The sequence below is a fragment of the Rhyacophila brunnea genome, unplaced genomic scaffold, assembly GCF_057557595.1.
Source record: "Rhyacophila brunnea isolate RB1 unplaced genomic scaffold, BYU_Rbru_1.0 scaffold_19, whole genome shotgun sequence".
In the NCBI taxonomy this organism is placed as follows: domain Eukaryota; kingdom Metazoa; phylum Arthropoda; class Insecta; order Trichoptera; family Rhyacophilidae; genus Rhyacophila; species Rhyacophila brunnea.
This window is the reverse complement of record NW_028232848.1, coordinates 31,430,165-31,453,801: the sequence shown is the minus strand read 5'-3', so window position 1 is coordinate 31,453,801 and position 23,637 is coordinate 31,430,165. Positions and strand designations below refer to the sequence as shown.

Sequence of the window (23,637 nt, the reverse complement as noted above, 5' to 3'; positions counted from 1 at the left end):
TACTGTAGTTTCCTGGTTTTGATACTACGCAGAACTTCTCGGTACTTTCCCATTCGATTGTGAACTTCAACATATTTTGTCACCCGGTCAATCCAAGGAATTTTGAGGATGCGTCTACACAGCCACATCTCGAAATCTTCAACTCTCCGTCACATCTCTTGGCTTAGCGTCCATACTTCCATACCATAGAAAAGAATTGAGAGAATATAACAACGTACCATACGCAGCCTCAGACCTAGGTTAAGGTCTCAATTTGCTAAATAGGCGTCTCTCCTTGCGATCTCAAGTATATAATTTTATTTCCTGAGACTGGTCCCATTTCTCATTGACCCATGTACATGAATATTTATAATGGGCCACACGTTCAATTGGTTCCCTGTTAATGACAAAACCTGTGTTGGTGTTTTGTCTCGCTATTTTTGATAATAGTTTTGTTTTCTTGTGGTTCATTTTTAAGCCATGAGAATTTGAGAATTACTTACCTCCTTAACCCTTTCTACCAGTTGATGCAAATTTTCTAAGCCACCAGGAATCAGTACAGTGTCATCGGAGATATAATATATATTCGCAATAATTATGAAAACAGTTTTTTGAATTTTTGTTAAGACAATCTTAAATGATTTTTTTACTCTTCTAAATCATCTGCAGCAAGTTCACTCAACAACGTCCTAATCTCAAAATCTAATTCTTAACCCAAATGCGATAGTTTATCATATTTCTTCATCTAATAGCTCACAAAGTATACAAGCATCTACTCGATTGTATTTTTTCTGATATTGGATGAAAGTATAAACAAAAATTATTTCGATTTTAGATACTATAATAATTGTACACAAAGAAAAAAGTTGACAAACTTGAATCATAATAATATGTATGTGTTAACATCTTAATACAATAATTATTAATGTATCATAAGGAAATTGTTTTAATGTGTTGTTACAGTATCAAAATTTTCGTTAATATTACTATTTTCAAAAATTAATGTCCGAATCGAGTCGAGTTGCGCGTTTTACAACGTTTTTCTTAGCTCGTATTCTTTTTTGTCCGGTGGTTCTTTGTCCAGTACAAATCTTGCAATCGATTTTAACTAACTTCCCGACTAGCATTTGAAACTTTTAGAATATACCAGAACACGATGCCAATGCATTTTTTTAATACTTTTAGCCATCTTTAAGTAGAATTGAATTAATTTTCAGTTAATTCTGTTTTTTATGAAAAGTTATTTCGACACCATTATTGGTTGCTAGGGCTCTGGGGTCCTAGCAACTAAATTAATAATATATACGTGCATTACTATGGAAATCAATATGACATGTCAAGTACCAATTTTTTCGATCGTTTAAGCTAGTCGAGTCAAGTTTATATGGTTCAACAGAATTTAAAAACGTTGTATATAAAAAGTTATTTTTACTTGTAATTATTGATGATGACAACTTGTGTGTACAGTGTTTTTATTTTTGTCTTGATTGAAATTATCACACCTATAATATAATATTTAATGTTTCATTACATTTAAATTTCCTTTAAAAGGAAACAATTTTGAAATAATTTTGTCGTGTTAAATATTATTATTATCTCCAATTTTTAAAATCAATATAAACATACAATTAGCACATGTGACAAACGGGTAAAAAAATTTTCCGACCATGTCCAATCCTGATAGGATCATATGGGCCTCCACAGAGTGGAGGTTTGTATTGATAGATTTTGTTTTTTACGAGAAATGGATGTCAGCCACTTGCTGAGCAAAAATACTGAGCACAAAACCTTTATAGTCATACTTATTATTTTGCTTTCATTGAACTAAGAATACAAGTTACATATATTGTTGATTAGTTTAAAATTTTCAATTAAACCCTGCTTAATCCAAACCATAATAATCAACAATATTCTTCAGTCTATCATGGATTGGTTTATGTATAGTTTAATTAAATGTTAAGCCATCTGCAATGAAAACAAATAAATACTACTAAAAACATAATATGCGCTATTTTTATAGGATCCACAGCCTACTTCCACTCTTTGCTACTACCTACAACATCACCTGCTGTTTTTGTAGATGTGAATATGGGTTCGAAACCCACCTTTGAGCAAACACCCAATAATTCACTGGGCAAATTTATTAAAAAAGTTTCTTAATATTATATCTCCTCTGTTTGAGTCCATATGTTATATTTAGAAGCAAAATAAACGTCCTTAACTTTCTTAATTAAATATTCACAAATTGTTTTTATTTATTTCCATTTAAATTATAAAATATATGGTTACCATAGTAAAACTAGTACTGTTTTCATAAAAAGTTTTCGTATATTAAATTACTTTTTTTTTAAATCTACCACATAAAAAAATAATTAATTAAGTTGGTTCTCTCATTTGTTCATAGAAAAACTTATTCACCAAACCAACTGCTGTTTTTTTATACAGATAACTTTATTAGTCACATTATTATTATTAACTGTGTACATAATATTATTTTAGACCAAAACAGTTTGGCCCAACTAAGATTAGCATGTCTGGGATCCCGTTTGATGTCTTTATCACAAAATCCCGTAATAATAAATACTGTAATATTTCCAGTATTTTGTAAACTATTTTTATGTTATGTAAATATACATATCATTATTATTATAGCATAATATGTTTTAAACTTAAGTTTCATAGGATAATAAACAATCAAATATAAATTTGAATTATAAATAAAATATTTAAATCATTGTGGTCCCACCTGTCACGTTTTTTGGATCTGGCTTAGTTCTGCATCAGCTGTCAAACTAACATTTATTTTCTTTCACGGCCCGATTAAAATAAACGATTCCTTTGATTTATTTTTCAAATTTAGAATTTGCGTTTATGTGTATATTTTCTTTTAACTTACACTATTTAATATGTCATCTCCCTATCTCGCTCTCTCCTACACATTTACATATTAAATTTTCTCTCATACGTTACAGATAAAGACAAATATAATATACCTAATAATAAGGTACCCAATATTATGTATATTGTAGGTATTGCAAAATATTCGTGATATTATGACATTCTAGAATTACATGGTATGATAAAAATATGAGATTACCTATCGTTGTTAAGAGTCGTCACCGCGTATTCTTTCTCCTTCTTTCTTTAACTTATGGGTTGGCTTAATGGCATACAACCATTGCTCATAATAAACCTTTTATATAACCTACAGTCAGTGGTTGCTCACATGTTTTATAAAAAAAATACTTTATTTTTTTAATTTATCATACCTATTTTGGTACAAAAACTGTAGAAAAGCTTTTGTCAATTCCGTGATACCAGCATCCGGAATAAAGCCAATAAATAATCCACGTATCTAAAATTCCGTCCAGAATTGCAATCTCTTGGTACAACATGTGGCTTCAGTAAGACAAAGTTTTTTTTATTGCTTCCTATGAATCATTAAGCAAGAACTTATTCTAAAACAGATTGAATTATTCTCAAGAAAAAAACTAATTCAAATAAATCTTCAAATTTGCTTACACAACTTTATTCAATTTATTAACAACACGTGCCACTAATAATATTAATTAGGTATGACCTTTAATAATACTTTATTTTTTATTGAGCAAGCATGTGTATTGAAGGCTTCTTTAAATAAAAAATCATTTTTTATAGGAAAAACAAATAAACTCCTCAGTAGTAAGATGATAGGAAGATAAATACATATCTATAAAAAGAATATATCAAAAAAGATCTTTGATGATATATACCTACCTCAAAAATGGCACGTGGCGAAGAAAGTTGAACTTGGAGCTTGCCAAGGCAGGGTGTAGCGAGTGCTATAGATAATAACTTGGGTGGATAATATTTCATATTTTACAAGGGATGATTACATGCAGCGTAAAGTAGACCAATTAAAGTAAGCAATCGTTAACTCTTGGGCAAATCCAGCGTTTACAGGTTCAAATCCTGGCGGGTTTCATATTTTTTTCTAGTGGGTATAATATGCATGAGATGTTTTCAAATGTGTATACATTCAAATGTATGTACATAAAATAATATTATATAGAATGTTACATTCTCAAATCTTGTGTCTCTTTCGTTCAACAAAATAAATACTATAAATAGTTTATTAAATATAAATTATACTAAAATTCTGTAGGCTGGTTTATTATTCGATAGCTATTTTGGTTGTCACACCATTGCCACACTCACATAGAGTGACGGAATCTTCTTTCTCCCTCACTTTGGTAGCTATTCAGGAATATTACCATACTAATTTTATTTTTAGAAACCGTACTAACTTAATAGATTGAACGTACATAATTTTGAAAGCACTTAAGTTTGAGAAAATATATTATAACCAATAGAAAAAACCTTTTTGAAAAAAGTAAGACACCCCGCAAGAATCGAGCCTGCATCTCTCGGGTATCATGCCCATGCACATAGACCACTATGCTAAATGCGTCATACTAAATTGCGACAAATTTTAACTACTGGCTTGTAATACTCTCTGCAGCGCTTCTCAAATTGAGCTACTATTGGCGATCGGCTTTTATATTTTAAATCAAACGTAGGTATTACTTTAATTAAAATAAAAATTGTCACAATTAAGTATGACGCATTTAGCATAGTGGTCTATGTGCATGAGTGCGATACCTGATCCCTGCGGGGTGTCTTACTTTTTTCAAAAAGATTTTTTCTAATGGTTATAAGTACTATATTTTCTCAGAAGTGTTTTCAAAATTATGTATGTTCATCTTGTGAATTATTCGTCGAATAAAAAAAATAGTTAATTGATAGATTGAATTTTAAATCAGGTTATAAAGTTATAAATAAATTTATATCAATCAATAATATATCAAAATTTAAATCAATCAATTTATATAAATCAGGCTTACTCTATAAAAACTGTAAGGTAGGAGAAACATTTAACAAAGGCGATGCTTGAATTATTCCTATTAACTTATTATCTTTGTGTTTTTTTCAATTTGCAGATTCTGGAGTTTCCTGATACATACGTGTTTATAAGAGATGACCATATCAAACAACGAAGAGCAGATATTTACCTGACAAGAGGTCTATCACAAAACTCAAGGGTAAATAAAATAATTTTATAAATAGCTAGACATGTTTGTTTTCAAATGAGTAACTAATCTCGACATACCTTAAATAAGATTGTATCAAATATACTAGCCAGCAGTTTCTCCACATTCTTAAATACAATAATGACTATTCCTACTTAAATACTAGTGACAAAAATATGTTCATGAAATAGCAAACTTAAATTAAGTGCCCATTAAATTTTAAGTCAACGGTAAAAAAGGGTAAAAAAAATCATAACGTAATTTTTAAAAGCCTCAGAAACATACCAACGTATTTATTACTGTTATGAAAATGGATTTCACATCCACATCCACACTAGTATTAGGTATTGCAATACCGATATTCCTAGTCATCAATAGGTACCCAAATACTGGTTATCAAAATATTGTATCGCAGATAACTGAGTCATCAGATAAAATATAAATGCCTAATATCAAAAAAATCTACCTTATTATTAAATATTATTTTATGGTCATATTATGTATTGTTATTATAAATAGAAAGGATTTCAAGTTAAACACATTTATATTTTTATAAAAATCGATGTTTTTTAAAATAAATATAAAAATATTAAACCTATGAATTAGTCAAAAATCTCTTATATAAAACATAGAAAACTTAATTAGTTAAATTTTAATAATAAATATGACCATAAAATAAAATGTAAATAATAAGATGGGATCCTTTTAAATTCACATTTTTTTACAATTGTATGTTTATATTTGTCTTAATAAAAAAAATATTATTCTTTTTAATGTTTTCAGATACATATGTATTAATTAGGTAATTCAGTTTAAATTGTTAATTATCAAAAAAATGTCTCAAATTGCAAGCTTTGTATTTTCCGCTAGAAGGGGGATCCTTATGCCAACAGAGAACCTAGCGGAAAAATACGAAGCTTGCAATTTGAGATTTTTTTTTGATAATTTACAATTTCAGCTGTATTAATTAATAAATGTGTATCTGAAAACATCACAATGTTTTTTTTAAGTCAACGATAAACTTACAATTATTGTAAAAATGTAATGAAATGTGAATTTGTTGCAGGATCACATTTATTATTACATTATATTTTATGGTCATATTTATTATTAAAATTTAGTTTATTAAGTTATTATTTTTTTACGTTTAGATTTTTAACAAATTCGTCGTTTTAATATTTTTTATATTTATTTAAAAAAATATATAAATATGTATAACTAGAAATCCTAATAAATAAGACTTCGAAGATAACGAGGGAATCCTGGAAATCTTCAATCTGGAAATAGATCAAGCACGTTATAATAATAATATGTCACATCAAATAGCGGAAAATGAAAAAATACATATCAACATTATACAACGATTATATTTAATATTCTATGGGTATTTTTTGTTTTCTTTTCAGGTACAATGGGCTGAGCAACTGTTTACAAAACAACGGCAAAAACGTGACTACATTATATTCGACGGAAATGATTCCCCGAGCACTGACAACAATAACGTATTTACAAAGGATAATGAATTAATAATAGATCAAAAACCTCACAAAAGGTTACTTCAAAGATACGAAGGAGATTCTAAGCCTTTGTCAAGATGGAAGAGAGAAGATATGAAGGTTCCTAAGAAAAAGGAAATTGTATTTAACGATGAGCTGTGGACGCAGGAGTGGTATTTGGTAAGTAATATAAATATTAAATAAAATATTGAAACAGTAAAATGAATTAATTTTAACTACGTCACTGTTATGTACTAGGAATGAAAAATTTATAACTTGCGAGCAATGACATTAATATGGACGAATCATCTGGAAAAGAAAATAACACTCACTTTATTGTCGGGTCTGCCGAATGGCATAATCTGTTGTAACGCCATTACAATAAAGGTGATATTGCTATAAATTCCTGATGCTTTTTGTTGGGTCTGCCGCCGAATGGTTCGGTTCGAACGGGTTCGCTCAAATGAACATTGACAGTAGAAACACTGCTATAATGCCATTACAATAAAGGTCATATTATTATAAATTCCCGATGCGTGATATCGCATAATGGAAACTGCGTCACGTCTACCTATACATGCGGATGCGCGAATTTATTTGCTAGCTGCTGTATTGAGTGCGTCGTCCATTAATAATGTCATTGCTTGCGAGTTATAAGCGTTCAGTTTGAATTTTTAAAGTTATCTTAGAATTAATTTTTCTGATGATGAGTTTATTAGTTTAATCCGAAATTGATATAAATATGAACAATTAAACTATTGTAGATTTATCCAAAAAAATAGTTTTGAAACTATTTTAATGGAGTTGAGTAATTAATAGGTGAAATATCACTTTTTAATACAAACATGAATGAGAAACAGACACGTCTTAGTACGTCCATCATCCGTGACGTCAGATAGTAATTAAGGAATTAATTTATACCTGTTCAATTTAATATACAAAAACCGATAGCCAACATTATTACGCAATTTGATAAGCATTTCATATAAGAATTACTAGTTAAAATTATTGTTATTAAGTAGGATGCCCATAGCTTAACTGGAGAAGCACAATGGCGTGAATCTAGCAGTTACAAGTTCAAGTCGGGTGTCGTATTTATTTTCTAAAAAAGATTTTTGATGAGATGTTTTCAAATTATGTATGTTCAATATATAGAATGTTACATTCTCAAATCTCGTGTCTTATTCTTTGAATAAAAGAAATAGATTATTGTATATTAAAAAAAAAATAATTATCTAATTATCGATTATAGCAAGATACAAGGACAAGAGATGACCTGCCCAAATTAGATTTGAATGTGCTGCCAGTCTACAAAATGGGGTACACGGGAAAAGGAATAAAAGTTTCAATACTTGACGATGGTATTGAGTATCTTCACGATGACCTAAAAGCAAATTACGTGAGAAAGCTTATTTGATAAATTGTAATTCATTTATTTTCGTAAATGAACATAATATAGCATCCGGCTCAACTCAGTCATAGTCCATTGAAAGATGTGGCGTTGGTGTGTTATCTAGTGAAACAGACAAAAAATATACTAAATAACTTTTAATTGATATAGGTACAAATCATCTACTGAGAATTTGAGCTTTCCCATGAAAGCTACTCTCAAAAAGTGTTAGTTTTGGGAACGTGGCCCTTGTAAAAATTTGTCTATGTGATAAACCGGATAAAATATATCGGATAACCTCAAATTTTATACAATATAATCCTTTGTCAACTTTAAAATACCCGTTATTACTTTATATTTAAAGAGTGTACTGAGATAATTAATATATTGTTTCAATTAAAAAATAAACTATAGGTATTTAATTTAATTTAAACGTTTTAGTGAGTGGCACTGTTGTGCATTGCAAAATCTAGAGTAGCTCTTTTGTTTCTAACTTACATACCTATTTAATATAATATTAAACATTTCATAATTTAAATAAGGCAGCATGTCATCGCGTTTCACGTAAACATTACTTATTTTTCGACATGTTTGTATTATTTCCCAGGAACCCAGCATCAGCTATGATTGCAATGAAAAAGACGAGGATCCTGCTCCAAGATATGATGCCCAACGACGCAATTCTCACGGGACCAGGTGTGCTGGAGAAGTATGTTACTTTTACAGCAGTATAAAGTGATATTCGTGTCTAGTTTAGTTTGTCAGGTCTCTTCAGATGTCGAGTGAAATATATATCATAAAATATTCCTACTTACAGTCATATTAAACATGACATTGGAAAAGACTCGATATAAATAAATTATTTAACATTTACTTTGACTTCTAAAAATAAACTATATGTATATACTTAAAAGAATTTGCTATATTTAATATACGGTTATCAAATAAGAGATGTATATACTGAACTTTTATCTCAATAAGTTGATTATATCACGAGCTGTATGGCATATTGCACCATCTTTTTAAAACCACATATCATCCAGTTCAAAATCATTAATTATTAATACATACTAGAAAAAATCAGTAATCGTGTTTCTGTAGCACTCTTCATTAACAGTAACAGCATTGCCATTTTCGTTTAAAAAAAATACGGTCCAATTATACATCTAGACCACAACCACACCGACCTGTTAATTTTTGTGGATGTAGAGATGTTTCAATAATAGCATGTAGGTATTCATTATTCCAAATGTGACAACTGTGCTTATTTACGAAGCCATTTAAGCAAAATTAAGCTTCATCGCTAAAGATGATTTTTTCATGAAATAATGGATCTCTTTCAAGCTTCTCTAAGGCGTAAAACCCATTTAACGGAGCGAGTGGGGCTCTCGCGCAAAATTTCACAAGTGGCGTGTTAATCATCGAAGATACAACGTAATCAAATACGCTAGCGCACACTGGATTTGACGACGCATTGTGCCCGCCTACTCCATGAGTCACCGTTTTTTGGCTTCTCAGCGATACGACTTAACAAAAATACAACGTAGTCCAGTCATTGAACACGGCAAGCAAAATCACGCTCCTCGAAGCGTCGTCGATAGACGGGCGAGAAGCCATTATTTAAGAACAGTGAACTCTTTGTTTAGTTATTGCGTGTCCGATATTAATTACAAGCCCCGAGAAATTTAATAATATTTTTATTGCTTTGTTATGAGAAACGCTGATAATAATAATTATTTTGTGCTCCTTGAGCCCCTTATTACATAGGTGAAGGGTAATGCGCGGGTGGGAGGAGGCCTACTCAGTAGTGAGCGCACCCAACGCTTTTTTGGTGGGCTTTATGCCTAATGCTCAATTAGCAAAACTTCGATGCACCAAAAAGTTATTCGGTTAATATTCCATGTAGTAAGAAAGGTCAAGTTTTCGTACAGTTCAAGTCCACATTTTGGTTCACAACATCGATATTTTCAGCATTACGTTTATATTTTTGACGTGTTAGATTCTTACTATCACAAATAATATCATTTAAATCAAATTTTCTAATTAAATTATGAACAGTAAGCTCTAGATGTCGATTATTTTGACCATACATTTTACGTAACGCCCGAAACCTATCTCGAATAGATTCGTTGTTTTTATTTAATAAAACGCAATTTTTTTGAGGCGGACGAAACCGGTCCTAATCTCTTGATTAAAGTGGAATAAGTACTACAAAAAAATGCATTTTATTAAATAAAAACAACAATACAATGCAGTTCCACCATGAAGTGACAATCGAATAGATTCATTATTGTTGTAATACATTTTAACAATTTCTATAATTTTCACAATGGCCGAGTGGTTTATGCGTCGGCATATAATGTTGTGTGTCCAGGGTTCAAATCCTGGCTCTGGCAAATACACATATTGTTGTACAGCCCTTGACTAGCATCAAATAGAGTAGTTTACGTGCCAAAGTCCTTAAAGAAACTTCGATAGTAAATGCGAGGTATCCATAAAGGCATCTAGAAAAAAAATGCCTAAACTTTAAAGGGGAAAGATGATTTGACGTCATTGAAATTATGGTATCAGCAGTGATGCATTGGTATCCGGGATTTAACCTACACAGTGAAGAACAGTCAAGCTTTGATATAATGTTAAAATATGTCACATCTGCATGTGATTTCAATTTAAAAAGTATCAGTTCTGTTACTTTCCTTATGTAAAAGAATGTTAAATATGAAAGGGCAAAAAATATTTTTGTATCCCTTTTCTTTAACAAACATCAATCGGTAAAAAATATCTTACCTCGCAACTAAACCCAAAATAATCTCATGATCCATTCTGTCATCAACTGACCCTTTTATTTTTAGGTTGCCATGACTGCTAATAATGGAAAATGTGGAGTCGGAATTGCTTACAATGCCAAAATTGGTGGAATCAAGCTACTCGACGGCGGTGTAAACGATAGAGTCGAAGGAACCGCTCTAGGTATGAAATACTAAAAATACAAATACATAAAATTCTTTCAATGTCATAAATAAATAAACCTGGTTGCTATCTTTGGAGTTCAAGACATCTTTATTTTTACAACGTTTTTCTTAGCTCGTATTATTATTTGTCCGGATTTTTAACTAACTTCCCGACTAGCTAGACATTTGAAACTTTTAGAATATATCAGAACACGATGCCAATGCATTTTTTAATACTTTTAGCCATCTTTAAGTAGAATTGATTTCATTTTCAGTTAATTCTATTTTGTATGAAAAGTTATTTTGGAAGAAATCCGTAAAAAGTAAAACTACTATTGGTTGCTAAGTGGGTCCTAGCAACTAAATTATTAATATTAATATATACTGCGTTACTATGGAAATCAATATGAACATTTCAGTATTATTTCTATCAAGTACAAATTTTTTTTATCGTTTAAGCTAGTCAAGTCAAGTTTATATGATTCAACAGAAAATTTAATAACGTTGTATATAAAAAGTTCTTTTTATCTTGTAATTATTTTAGTTCATAATAAATAATAGAATATCTGAATTTACAAATTTAGTTTATTGCAAAAGGCAACAGAATCTTTATTGCTTTCACGTGCACAATTTTTCAAGTCTTTTATTTTTTTCTTATAATAATAGTACACACACTTTAATTAGTATTTTTGGACTTTTATAACCTCCACAATTTTGCACGTTTACTTCATTTTTCATAATTTACCTTTGTTCCTTAACCGTGAAGACAGAATACCCAATGGACTTTTGGGAAAAAAATGATAATGTAACTATTACATAATTTGAAAGCATCTCATACCCTAGAAAAAATCTTTTTTTTTAGAAAATGGCGCCATAAATCCAATGATCACAGGTTCAAATCTCGACGACTTGTGATGTTTTCAAATTATATATGTTCAATATATAGAACGTTACATTCTCAAATATTGTTAAATATTCAATGATTAAAGAAATAGTTTATTAATAATTTACCTTTTTAATGTTTGTTTCTTATAGGTTTCGCATATGATAAAGTAGATATATACAGTGCATCATGGGGACCAAATGATGATGGCAAAACTGTGGAAGGTCCTGGAAGGCTGGCGGAAGAAGCTCTTGTAAGAGGAGTAACAAAGGTGGGTCCTTAATAAAAAAAAATCGTTAATATTAAAACTTTTAACTCACTAGATGTTCTGTGTTTGCGGAAAGATTTTTTAATCATCTGCCAACACAACAGCACGATTAATGTAATCTCTCTCATCAAATCACTATATGCGTGAGATTCCCGTATCCGTTTCCTTTCTAGACCGCTGAACGTGAAACACGTTATCGATCCTTATCGTCCATATGTGTCACGTGTCCATCTCATAGCATGGTTTGGATTTTGATCAATCAAATCCCAGACTCATCAAATAGAATGTAAACCTGTTGGTTGTAGAGACATCATCAGATGTCATCCTTGAAAACACGGCTTGCAGCTTCTGGAAATCACTGACAGTCAATGTCCACATCTTTTAACCATATCACATAGTCACAAAAATGTTTTATATAAGTAGAATTTATAATCTGGAGGATTTAATATGTAGTATTTTGTTAATTACTACTAACTAAAACTTTTATTGTGTAGAAGAATATTCGCAAATAATAAAAACACAGAACTATTTTTAATTATCCATGTTCAACGATGGAATCAAAAGGAACAAGTGAAAAAGTAACTCATTTGTTTCGAAACAAATTCAAATAATAAAAGGTGAAAGCATGACTCATTTGTTTTTAAAACAAATAAAAATGCAGTAAACTGTATTACCGTTCGGGTTTTTATTTATTATTTTCGCCAACTGATGTCACTACAGATATGCCTATAGAGACCATAATATCACCTAATAAGCGGGCGTATAATCCTCCTTTAAAATTCGTTGTCCAAATTGTTGGATCATACTATATTTATCCTGTAATTTGAAATAGACAAGCTCATTTACTACTGTCTTGATGCATTCATTCAGTGAGAGGTGACCTTGTAGTGCCAGTGGCGCTAATTTGGCAAATGACATAAATTTGGTTTTTGGGTGTTCACGTTTGGTCCCATTTTACATGCCGCTTACTCAAGAGGAATGGGCACCACAATGCAATATTAAGACTTTGTGAAAATTGTCATAGAGCAATTTATTTATCTTGAATTAGGTACTTTTGAAGTAGGTACGACGTTAAATAGTAAGCGAACATGCGAATCTCCTTGTCTGAGGCCTTTGATAGTGTTGAAACTATCTAGTAATTTACATTGGATTACTCCCACGATGGCCGCGCGGCTTAAGCATCTGCCTATAGCGTCGTCGGTCCTAGGTTCGAACCCTGGGTCTGGCAAGTACACATATTGTTTTTCAATTTGTGTATGAGTCCGAGTGTGGACCTAATAGGTTGAGCAAGTGGCTGACATCCATTTCTCGTAAAAGCAACATCTGTTAATACAAACCTTCACTCTGTGGAGACCCATATGATCCTATTAGGATCGGACATGGTCGAAAAAAGAAGAATTTACATTGAATTTTGACTTTGTGTTCAATTCGTTTTGTCTTAAGTTTAGTAGGTTTAATGAGTTTATTTAATATGTCAAGATCAACTATATAATTCTATACTTAAATCAAAAATTGAAAAAATCGATATTATTATAATATACTAACTTGACTTTGTTAATAATAAATAGTTAAGGAAAAAAAATATGCAAGATACGGTTACCGAATTAAAACTATTTCTTGAGTTTACAATGCTTATTCCCCCTGTAGACTTACAACATTTAGAAATATATTAAATATATGAATTAAAATAAACGCAAGAGTATGCAATAAATTCGACGAGATATAAAATATCAAAGCTACAAAGGAAGTGCCGCTGGCAATTATCGATAGATGGCGCGACCGTTAGTTTGGTATTGCCACTCGAATGAGGGATAACCGCGTAGAAAGCTATATTTCCCCAACTTACCACAATTGTATACATTTGGTCACATATTATCTACTAAACTATTTTATAAAGCAATATTACTTTTACAACTATCATTATTCAAAATATTATTTTAATTCTTGGTAAAGACAGATTATACAGTGAAAAAATATACAATATTAGTATTCAGGAAATTTTAGCATAGTATAATAATGAACGGTTTGTTTTACCAGAATAACTAGAAGATAATAATGTCTAGTTAAATAACAATGAAGTGAGTTTATAATTCACTCTGCTTATAAAGCAGTGGTGTAGTTCTCATCTTTGATACGCTATTACTAAATAACATGCCGGAATTGAAAACTCTGTAATTACTTTTATGTGAGGTATATCTTCCAGGGGCGGAACGGGAAGGGCGCCATTTTTGTATGGGCCAGCGGAAACGGGGGAAGCCGAGGTGACAACTGTAACTGCGACGGGTAAGTCGTATTTCAACCGAATTACTCGTACTTATCCCAGCATCCTCTAGTCTATTTCAATACATACTTATGCGATACTCTAACTTTGAATGGTTGTTTCTTAAACTTTTAGGATGTACCTACTTAAGTATTTAAATTTTAGTCTAGCTTTTGTTGTACTTACAAAAACAGTTATTTTAAGGATACTAAATAAATCTTTTTAAGTCTAAAAACAAAAATAACTTCCAATCATAAAAAAATACTACTGATTTAAATAAATACTCTAATGCATCTTTAATCGGCATACTGCAATATTGATTAGTAGCGGTATCTTTTGCAAGTAGCATAATAATAATGTATTTAAAAATCAACGCAAAGAAAGCTCGTTTCAGAGAGAAAAAGTCCACAGCAGACGGTGGCGGTGTAACTTGCAAGAGGCTTACGGAGCACGCTCAACACAATATGTAAAATGAGTCACCAACCATACTATGCATTTTAGTAGTAATAACTTGGTTAAATGCTTGCCTTAATTATCTCTGAAAGTAGATCGAAGGCATTTTTTATCTAGAATACAACTAAGAAAAATAATATAATATTTGAAACTTCCGCGGTTGTTTTTATCGTAATAGATTCCTGAGTTTCCACCCCGTGTACTTTTTTCATCTTTCCACGACGTTTCGGGTTCGTTACAGGTCCATCATGTATTATGATGAAATGTAATGTAGGTGTATGATTGCAAACGCCTCTCTAAGAATGCCAAAAAGGAATCCGATTAGCTAAGAGCAAACCTTGCTCAGACTAAGTTGTGTCAATTGTTACGACCAGAGATACCGGATCGAATATTGGACTTTGCCGACAGTGCCGGAAGCCATGACGTTTTCAACCATAACCCATCATCCATATTAATATCTAATGAAACGTCGAAGAAAGAAGGAAGAAGTACATATTCAAATCAATTGAACAAATAACAGTAATTTACTATACTAATGGCGTAAGAGCTACCTACCGTTGAACTGTAGTGTCGATAAAATGGGCTGGCCTCTCCGTATCGTCGAATCATTGCTAGTATACTCTGGTAGGTTTGCTTTGTTGGTTGAGTGGTCGTGCCACAAAAATGTGCTTTTCATGGCACCTTCTATGAGCTTTGCTCTTTATAGCACCTGTCGATCTAGTTTTCTACTAGGAAAGACATCAGTTTTTAATGTTTTTAATAAACACACATCCCGGGAGATGGCACTTCGCATAGAAATCTCGACCAATGTGGAATATATAATAAAGTTAACTAACCAAGTGCTACCTAAATGACACTTGCATTTTGACGTGCTACTTTTAAGTATCGAGTCATGGCATCATCAGTGCAACCGTATACTGGGTTTCGAGCACAGATGCTTATGGCGGATACTGGGTGTTTGGTGGCATGATTTTAAAAGTAACGACGAGATTAACGACGATTGATGCCAGGCACATGCTATAGATGCCTCAAGATAATCTCACTCAGACCTCATATTGCCAAACCGTATGTATCCTACACTCAGACATGTTATCGTGACTGCATCAATATAGCTTTTGGTAAGCAAAAAGAATCCGCTAAAGAATAAACAACAACTAATTTCTAGCATTTTTCATTATTTTTATACAACGTGGTCACAATTTATTGGATTGACAAAAGGTTATGTCGTTGTCTAGGTGATTTTAAAATCAAATTATTGCAAAAAAAAATATTTCACTAATAGAACAGTATAATATGTTTACTCTCTCATAAAAATAACTCAATCAAATTGGTCCAGTAATTTTAAAAATATATTACCACTATCAATAAAAATATGACTTATTTCGTTTTACTATAAGTAGCATTTGGCATAACATTCTGTATGGGCGTCGTTGAAACACACTGCTGGTGGATAAGTATTATAATACCGCAATATAAATTGGGTGGTATTGGAATTTTCTTGCCAAATGCTACATCGATACAGTCGCGACAACTCGGCTGCCTGACTGTGGGATAAATAGTGTTTGGCAATGCGCCTACATTTTCTTCAAGCCATTTTGGAATCGGGTTTTCACTAAATACCATTGACATGGTGTATTTATGGCAGAGCTACGGAATGCTTACATGGCCTGTGATGACGCATGTAGAAGGGAAGAAGATGTATATTCTGCTCTGAGTAAACGAGCGGACGTGAAATTTGGACTAAGAAGAAAAATATTTAAAAATGAATTAATCAGTGATCAAAACTATCCGCATTAGTTTATGTTTATACACTATTTTTAATACTAAAAATTCTAAATATAAACCTTTTATAGTAACAAAGTTGATAAAACTTTTACATAAGTATATTTCCAATTCGATTTCACATTCGTTCCACAGACTAACTTTACGAGATATAATATTAATCAACTTTGTAATAATATTATGATTCTGTTATTCCATTCGCACTTCCCTGTGGATTAATATACACGGAGCTTCTAAGTATCGCGAAGTAAAGTTTTGATCGAAAAACTTATTGAGATATAGTCTCACGCTCGTCTGAAAGCAACATGACTAACTATTCCACCAAATACAAATTGACAAGTCGTAATATATCATGTTATTAAAAGAGTCTGGGAATATTACATTACATATTATTATTATTATTTCGAATTTGTATTAACATCAAATAACATCGACCTTAGATGCGTCGCTAAGACGTTTTAAAGAAACTATATGCTAGAGATAAAATCCTCTTACTTGAACTCTACAATCTCTACAAATTAACTAAACAACGTCAGAATTTGTTAGTCGCGGTATTCAATCCGCTGACCCACAGTTTTAAAGCAAACATTTGCCACTTATTTACAGTGAGCAGGGACAGCGCTCGAAATGTAAAATTATACAAACTGATAAATTTCAGAAATACTAACACATTGTTATCTAACGTTGTGTATAAGTCATATTATGTATATTATACGTTGTGTAAAAGTCATTAAGATTTTTTTCTTTATATACCTAGACGGCCATATAGAATAATAGTCGTGTATGAAGGAAAGGAATGTGAAACCGAAATTTATCAAAAATATATCGAACATGAAACAAAATAAACTCAAATTCTAAATATAGAACATACGATACGATAGAAACTATTTTTTCCTGTCAGAGAAATTAAAAATCAAAAGAAAGAAAACTACGAAATTACCTCTTCCTGCCATTTTTTTCAAGTCTTTTTTTTACCGAAAAATTGTTTTTTCTTGGGAAATTCTATTTAATTTTTTTTGGCTACGGTTGGCAGCTTGGCCTAGTGACGATTTCTTGAGAACCTCATTGCTGATTTATCGAGATTGGCATTTTCTAATTATTTTTCGAGACGAGATTTCTTGATAATAACTGCTTCCATGTTATATGTATTTTTTTTCTTCGATTTGGGAAGATAAAATAATTTCTCCATAATTTTAAATTAATACTAGGTTTTATAATTTTTATCACATTTTAACACGTTTTAAAAGGTTAATTATTGTTAATTTAACGGTGGATACTTCTACCGCACCGTAAACCATAGATGACTCTTTTAATATATATGTTTGAGGCTTCAATTTATGTGTATAAAATTTTTGATAGTATTAAAATTTCGATAGGAAATATTTCGGTACAGTTCGGTTATGAGGAATACAGCAGCAAACACATTTTGAAAATAGCCGATATACTGGATTATTTGTTAGGTTAACCTAACCTAACCTAACCTAAACTAACCCAAACTAACAAATAATCCAGTATATCGGCTATTTTCAAAATGTGTTTTCCGCTGTATTCCTCATAACCGAACTGTACCAATATTTCTTCTTCAAAAATAAAAAAAATAAAACTTAACAGCAGCTACATCAAGAAATAGACACTGAATTGTGGTTAGACTGTAATATTATATGTATTACGTTAGTATTTAAAATAATATAAATTTATTTATAGATACATTGGAAGCATATACACTGTGTCTATAGGCAGCGCATCGCAGAAAGGGGCTTTTCCTTGGTACGGTGAACCTTGCGCCGCAACTCTGGCGGTGACCTACTCTTCAGGGGCATATGAGGATCAAATGATTGTAAGCAACAAAATAATATATACCTCCTCATGTTTATGTTCTGCTATTACGTACATGTTTATTTTTTCCTTTTCTTGTCAATTCTTTTGCAATATTTGTTTTTAAATATCCTATGTGTATTTGATAAAATTTAATCGCTATGCACCCACATAAGTAGGGAATCCAATCTCGAGCCAAAATTTTGATCCAAGGATTTCGGGATTACAACTTAACGATCCCAGGATCCCGGGACTGGTCCCGGGATTGGGCAATCATTGAGCAATCACTACTAACCTTTTAATTCCCTTTTAATTGCGACTATTTAAATAACACGTTAATTATATCTAATGACCAACGACTCCAAACGCGCCAGTCGCGTTGTTAGCACTAAATGAGTTAATATTTTATTATTTATAATTTAGTAAAAAATAATATAATTTAAACTATTCAACATTTAATGTTAATATTGTGTTCTTTCAATCTTGGAAATACGTGGGTTCAATGGAATAAATAGTATTATAATATGGATAATAATGTGAAATTAAAACAGTTTTTTTATTTATTTAAGAAAAGATAACATTCATAAAATTCGGCGTAGAAACAAGTGCCTGCCTGCACGTCCGTGGCACTGGCGGTTAGACGCTGTTCGCGTGCCAGAACGTCAGTGGCGTCTAACTGGTTAAATGAACGAATTTAATATTTTTATGATGTTTTACGATTGCGTATGACAACAAAAAATGGTTATTTATTATTCATGAGCATTCGGCGATTCCCCTGTAACATATGCAGGTACACATACTTCATTAACATCATTTTGTACACATACTAATCGATTGTGATTGATAAAAAAATCAATTTCGAAGGTTTCGGTATTATCTTTACTAATATATAATTGAAAATTGTCTGGGATCCCGGGATTGGCTTCCTTACATAAGTGACTTTGCGTCGTATAGACATCTAAAATTAAGTATTAAATTTGAGATACCTTTATTAACTGAGCCTAAACAGTATGTAGAATTTGTAGGAATGGTGTATGATATATCTTTATGATGCCCTATTTTTTTCTCATATATCGAAAGTTTATAACATAAAATATATTGATACAATAAAATACTATTATTTTAAATGCTGACATTTTAAAATTAGTAATAAAATCTAAATCTGTTACATGAGAGACCCGTTTAATCATTATAAATTACATGTGTCGCATTTTTTGTGTGAATGAAGCTCTACTTAAAAACTTGCAGTTCTCGGCAGTTGACTAAATAATGTACTAAAAAATAGTTATAGTTTTTATTCACAGGTGCCACTGTTAATTTATAATAAAATTAAACGTTAAATGTGTCCCTGAGTTTCAAAACCCGCTATAACACTTTTTCATTATGTTGAGAAAATCTACAAAAACTTTCTTAACTAAAAAGGTTTTGAATTTTTCAGTAGTGTTATAGAGGAATTTGATAGACACATTGATTTTGTTTCATAAATGACAGTTAATCGTAGCGGCTTTTGAAAGAGGCGATAAAATTTTTATGTAGAGATTTTAAAAACAAATCCAACGATATACCTATATATATCTTAATTATTTCAAAAAAGTGTTATAGCGGATTTTGAAACTCAGCGACACAAATATGGTCTCTTTAGCCGGTTTCTTGTGCAGAGGATTTCAATTAATCAATTTCTCGGTGTGTCACAAAATATTTTAAACACACAGTTATGACCTTGTGTATTTTCGTTTTTTTTAAATGTTGTTTAGGTAAGAGTATCGTAGTAACAAACGTCATATGTGTGTTGTATCACTATTATAAAATTGTTGACAAACCATATTCTAACTTTAAGCAAAATTAGTAGTAGAAATTAAATTCAATGTAAAATAGAATAGTTTACTCTGTTAGCATAATATTTAAATAGGTATATTTAGAAACCCATTCGATCAAAATAGCGATTCTAGGTTAGTTAGGTTAGTTAGGTTGTTTAGAATTCAATTAAGTTATCGTAAGTATTAAGATAATATATTTAAGCCCGATACAAATTAATAACATCTCAATAACGACTTACATAAGTACTAAATTTGCTTGACTTTCATGTCAGCTTACTGGGAAGTTCTACGTTAAATATTTAATGAATTACTTTGAAACTAGAATTGGCACAAAAATTCTAAGGGACAAAATTTATCGTTTGAAAGCCTACCGATACATAGAGACGACGTTTTACGAGACGGAATATTATTAACTTTTGATATTCAGAAGACATTTTGAATTCATAATAATGTTCTCGTTTCAAGAATCTAAAGTGATATTACGAGAATCTGTACATATTAATTTTATACTGGAAACACTACACCTAATGTTATTATGAATAACTTTATTATTCAAGATTTAGATGATTATTAAAATATTATATTTATCTAATCTGACGGTAGAAGCATTTAATTAGTTTTTACTAGTTTAAAAAAATATGAATTTATAAAAAAAAATATATGTAAACATCTGTTACTAATTGAAAATATCAATTAGTTTGAAACCAGTCTTGGGTGTATTATAATAATTAATTATACATTAACATATAAATGATGTAAAGAATTAGAGCGAAAAATGTAACCACTGGATTCGCACCAATATGCTTTCCAATTAAGCTATGGGGATCGTACTTAATTACAACTAATTTAACTAGTAGTTCTTACATGAAATGATTATCAAATTGCGTTAATATTTTGTGTTTTATATCAAGGTAGGTCAATTAAGTGCCCTCATTACTAACCGACGCCTGGATCACTCTAAATTTTAGTTATTTTATTTATTTGCCCTTGCTACTAATTTAATAAACCATTTCTTTTATTAAACGAATAATTCACAAGATTTAAGAATGTAACATTCTATATATTGAATATATATATTCGAGAAAGCACATTTGGCAAAGTGCATTGGCGCGAATTCAGTGGTTATCGGTTCAAGTCCCATCGGGAATTTTCAAAGAAGATTTTTTCCAGTAGGTAGAATATATCTGAGGTTAAAATCATGTATGAATATAATATTTTATATATAGAACTTTTCTCGACACATAGAATACTTTTTCGACATTTTTATTCAGTTGCTTTATCCATCAAAATTTCGTACCTACCAATATTATAATAATACGTTATATTGAACATGCTAAGTTAGTCATAAATTGTAACGAGGCTGCAAGATTAAGATTCAACGGACAATTTTGCCAGTTTGTAGTGCATTTAACGCAAGTTTTTTCTGCGTATTTATCATAGACCCTGTGAAGGTACTCGACTTGATCTAAGGATCAAAGAGCGAATACTCGAATAATTCTACCCTCCACATTTTCGCCAACTCACCTGAAACAATCTCGAATTCCTGAACCCATTTTATTTTAATTAGATTACTTTCCTGCCATGCACCTACATCAACATAATTACAAATTATCATACTACCCCAATTGTATCACCGGATCCAATTAAAATAATTATAAATTATTTCGCAAGGAACGAATGTTTTTACACAGCTTTATAAATACAAAATGCGTGATTTTCGCTCTAAAAAAAGACTTGCGTTTTCCGCGAAATTAAATTATAAAATTTATATTATGTTCCACAATTTTCATCTTGGTGACATATTATTATGTTCATTATGAATCACTACCCCTGTACTTACTCACGTTAGTTTATGTTATTGTACAAGCAACTTGCTTTTGTGATCTAATAATAATATACTTAACATATTAAGCTTATCAGTGAATTCGCAGTGCAATTTTGTTAATAATGAGTTTACTGAATATACACTTATGGCAAATATTATAACACATAATTTATATTATTATTCCACATAATATTATTATATAATTTTCAAATTTTCTTAATGTTCTTTTGTTGTACTGTTTTATTATTATTATTGTTTAAGAATTTATCAATTTTTAATATATGATTTTAAAATAATTTTTAAGTATAAACTCTAAAAAAAAAATTGTTGTTTTTATTATTTCATGGTAGGTATACCACTGACAAATGTAGGATAATCACTTAGGTTTTCGTATTTGTTACGGTATTGAACCAAAATAGGAAGAAATAAAATAAATGGGCATCGAAAACAATTTATTGTTACGTATAAGGCGGCATTGATATAAGTTTCTTTTAGCTACATGGTTTATGAGATGATATCTCTTCTATAACAATGGGATGTTATCGATATAATAAATACACCACATTGTAAATGTAGCAATAGACATTACAAGATGTTGATCACATTATATAAGGGAATGGGACGACTTGACGCCAGGACAATTGGACGCCGCACTGTCGTAGACACGTAAACAGAACGTAGACGAGGAATAATTTTAATCAGTTTCTATTTACTACTTAGTAGTTTTAATTTATTTTACTCTTAACATAATGTTTTTTAATTGCGGATTGAGAATTACCATGCTTAAGACTTTATATTAAAATAAAAAAAAAACTCTTTTTTAGTTGGAACTTAAACATATGCACGATTAAATCATTATTTACGTGTGCATATTTAAATTTTCACCAACTATTAAATCATAATATAATAATTTAAATATAAATAACAATTTTAAATATATTTTTTAAAGTACATATAAGTACCTAACGTCTATTTATTTTTGACTTGCGTGGCGTCCAATTGTTCCGCCGCCAAATCGTCCTAGACTCTTATATAATGTGGCGAATGGTCGATGTATGTTGTTGAGATCCGACATAAATAGTGAAAACTGGTCTTTGTTAGTTACTTTTTTTGTGAACTAAATATGTAACTATGAATATAAAGTGCAGACGGGGCTGGTTAGTTTTTAAGCTTTAATTAAACCCTGCCTAAAGTAAACTATAATAGCTATTAGATAAAATGTGTTCTTCTATCTTTAGGTATTGGATAGAAGCAGGCGATGTAGGTTGATTAAAAAAAGTGAGCGTTATAAAATATTATTAGATAATATAAGACATAAATGAATAATGTGATATATATAATATGACCGACTGAATTTCCACAGTATTATATTATATTGTAAAATATTATATTAAGCGTTTTTTGATATAATAAATTTCAATTTTAAATTTTACTTAAATCAGGCATATTGCTAATTTCTATGAGATTTATGTGCATGCTCGATATATCACATGACCTTGCATTTTTTTCTAGCACACATATTATTTATATATAGACACTTTATCCGCTGTTACCACTAAATACCTAGATTATCGACTTACCAACTTTTGGTAGCTTGTTTCTTACATCTGACCATTTTAAATTCATGTAAGAAGATACTCATTCGGTAT

General features: G+C 30.7%; 1 protein-coding gene across 1 annotated transcript in view; it reads left to right on the top strand.

The window, feature by feature from the left end:
• The window catches only part of LOC147072909 (neuroendocrine convertase 1-like), a 141,015-nt gene that overhangs the window by 96,636 nt on the left and 20,742 nt on the right, over nucleotides 1-23,637 (top strand). Inside the window, exons 4-11 of the mRNA XM_085945891.1 lie at nucleotides 4,959-5,060; nucleotides 6,455-6,724; nucleotides 7,797-7,943; nucleotides 8,542-8,643; nucleotides 10,787-10,904; nucleotides 11,921-12,039; nucleotides 14,240-14,319; nucleotides 18,236-18,368. Coding sequence (XP_085802017.1) covers nucleotides 4,959-5,060; nucleotides 6,455-6,724; nucleotides 7,797-7,943; nucleotides 8,542-8,643; nucleotides 10,787-10,904; nucleotides 11,921-12,039; nucleotides 14,240-14,319; nucleotides 18,236-18,368 — 1,071 coding nt within the window. The remainder of the gene's footprint in view (nucleotides 1-4,958; nucleotides 5,061-6,454; nucleotides 6,725-7,796; nucleotides 7,944-8,541; nucleotides 8,644-10,786; nucleotides 10,905-11,920; nucleotides 12,040-14,239; nucleotides 14,320-18,235; nucleotides 18,369-23,637) is intronic.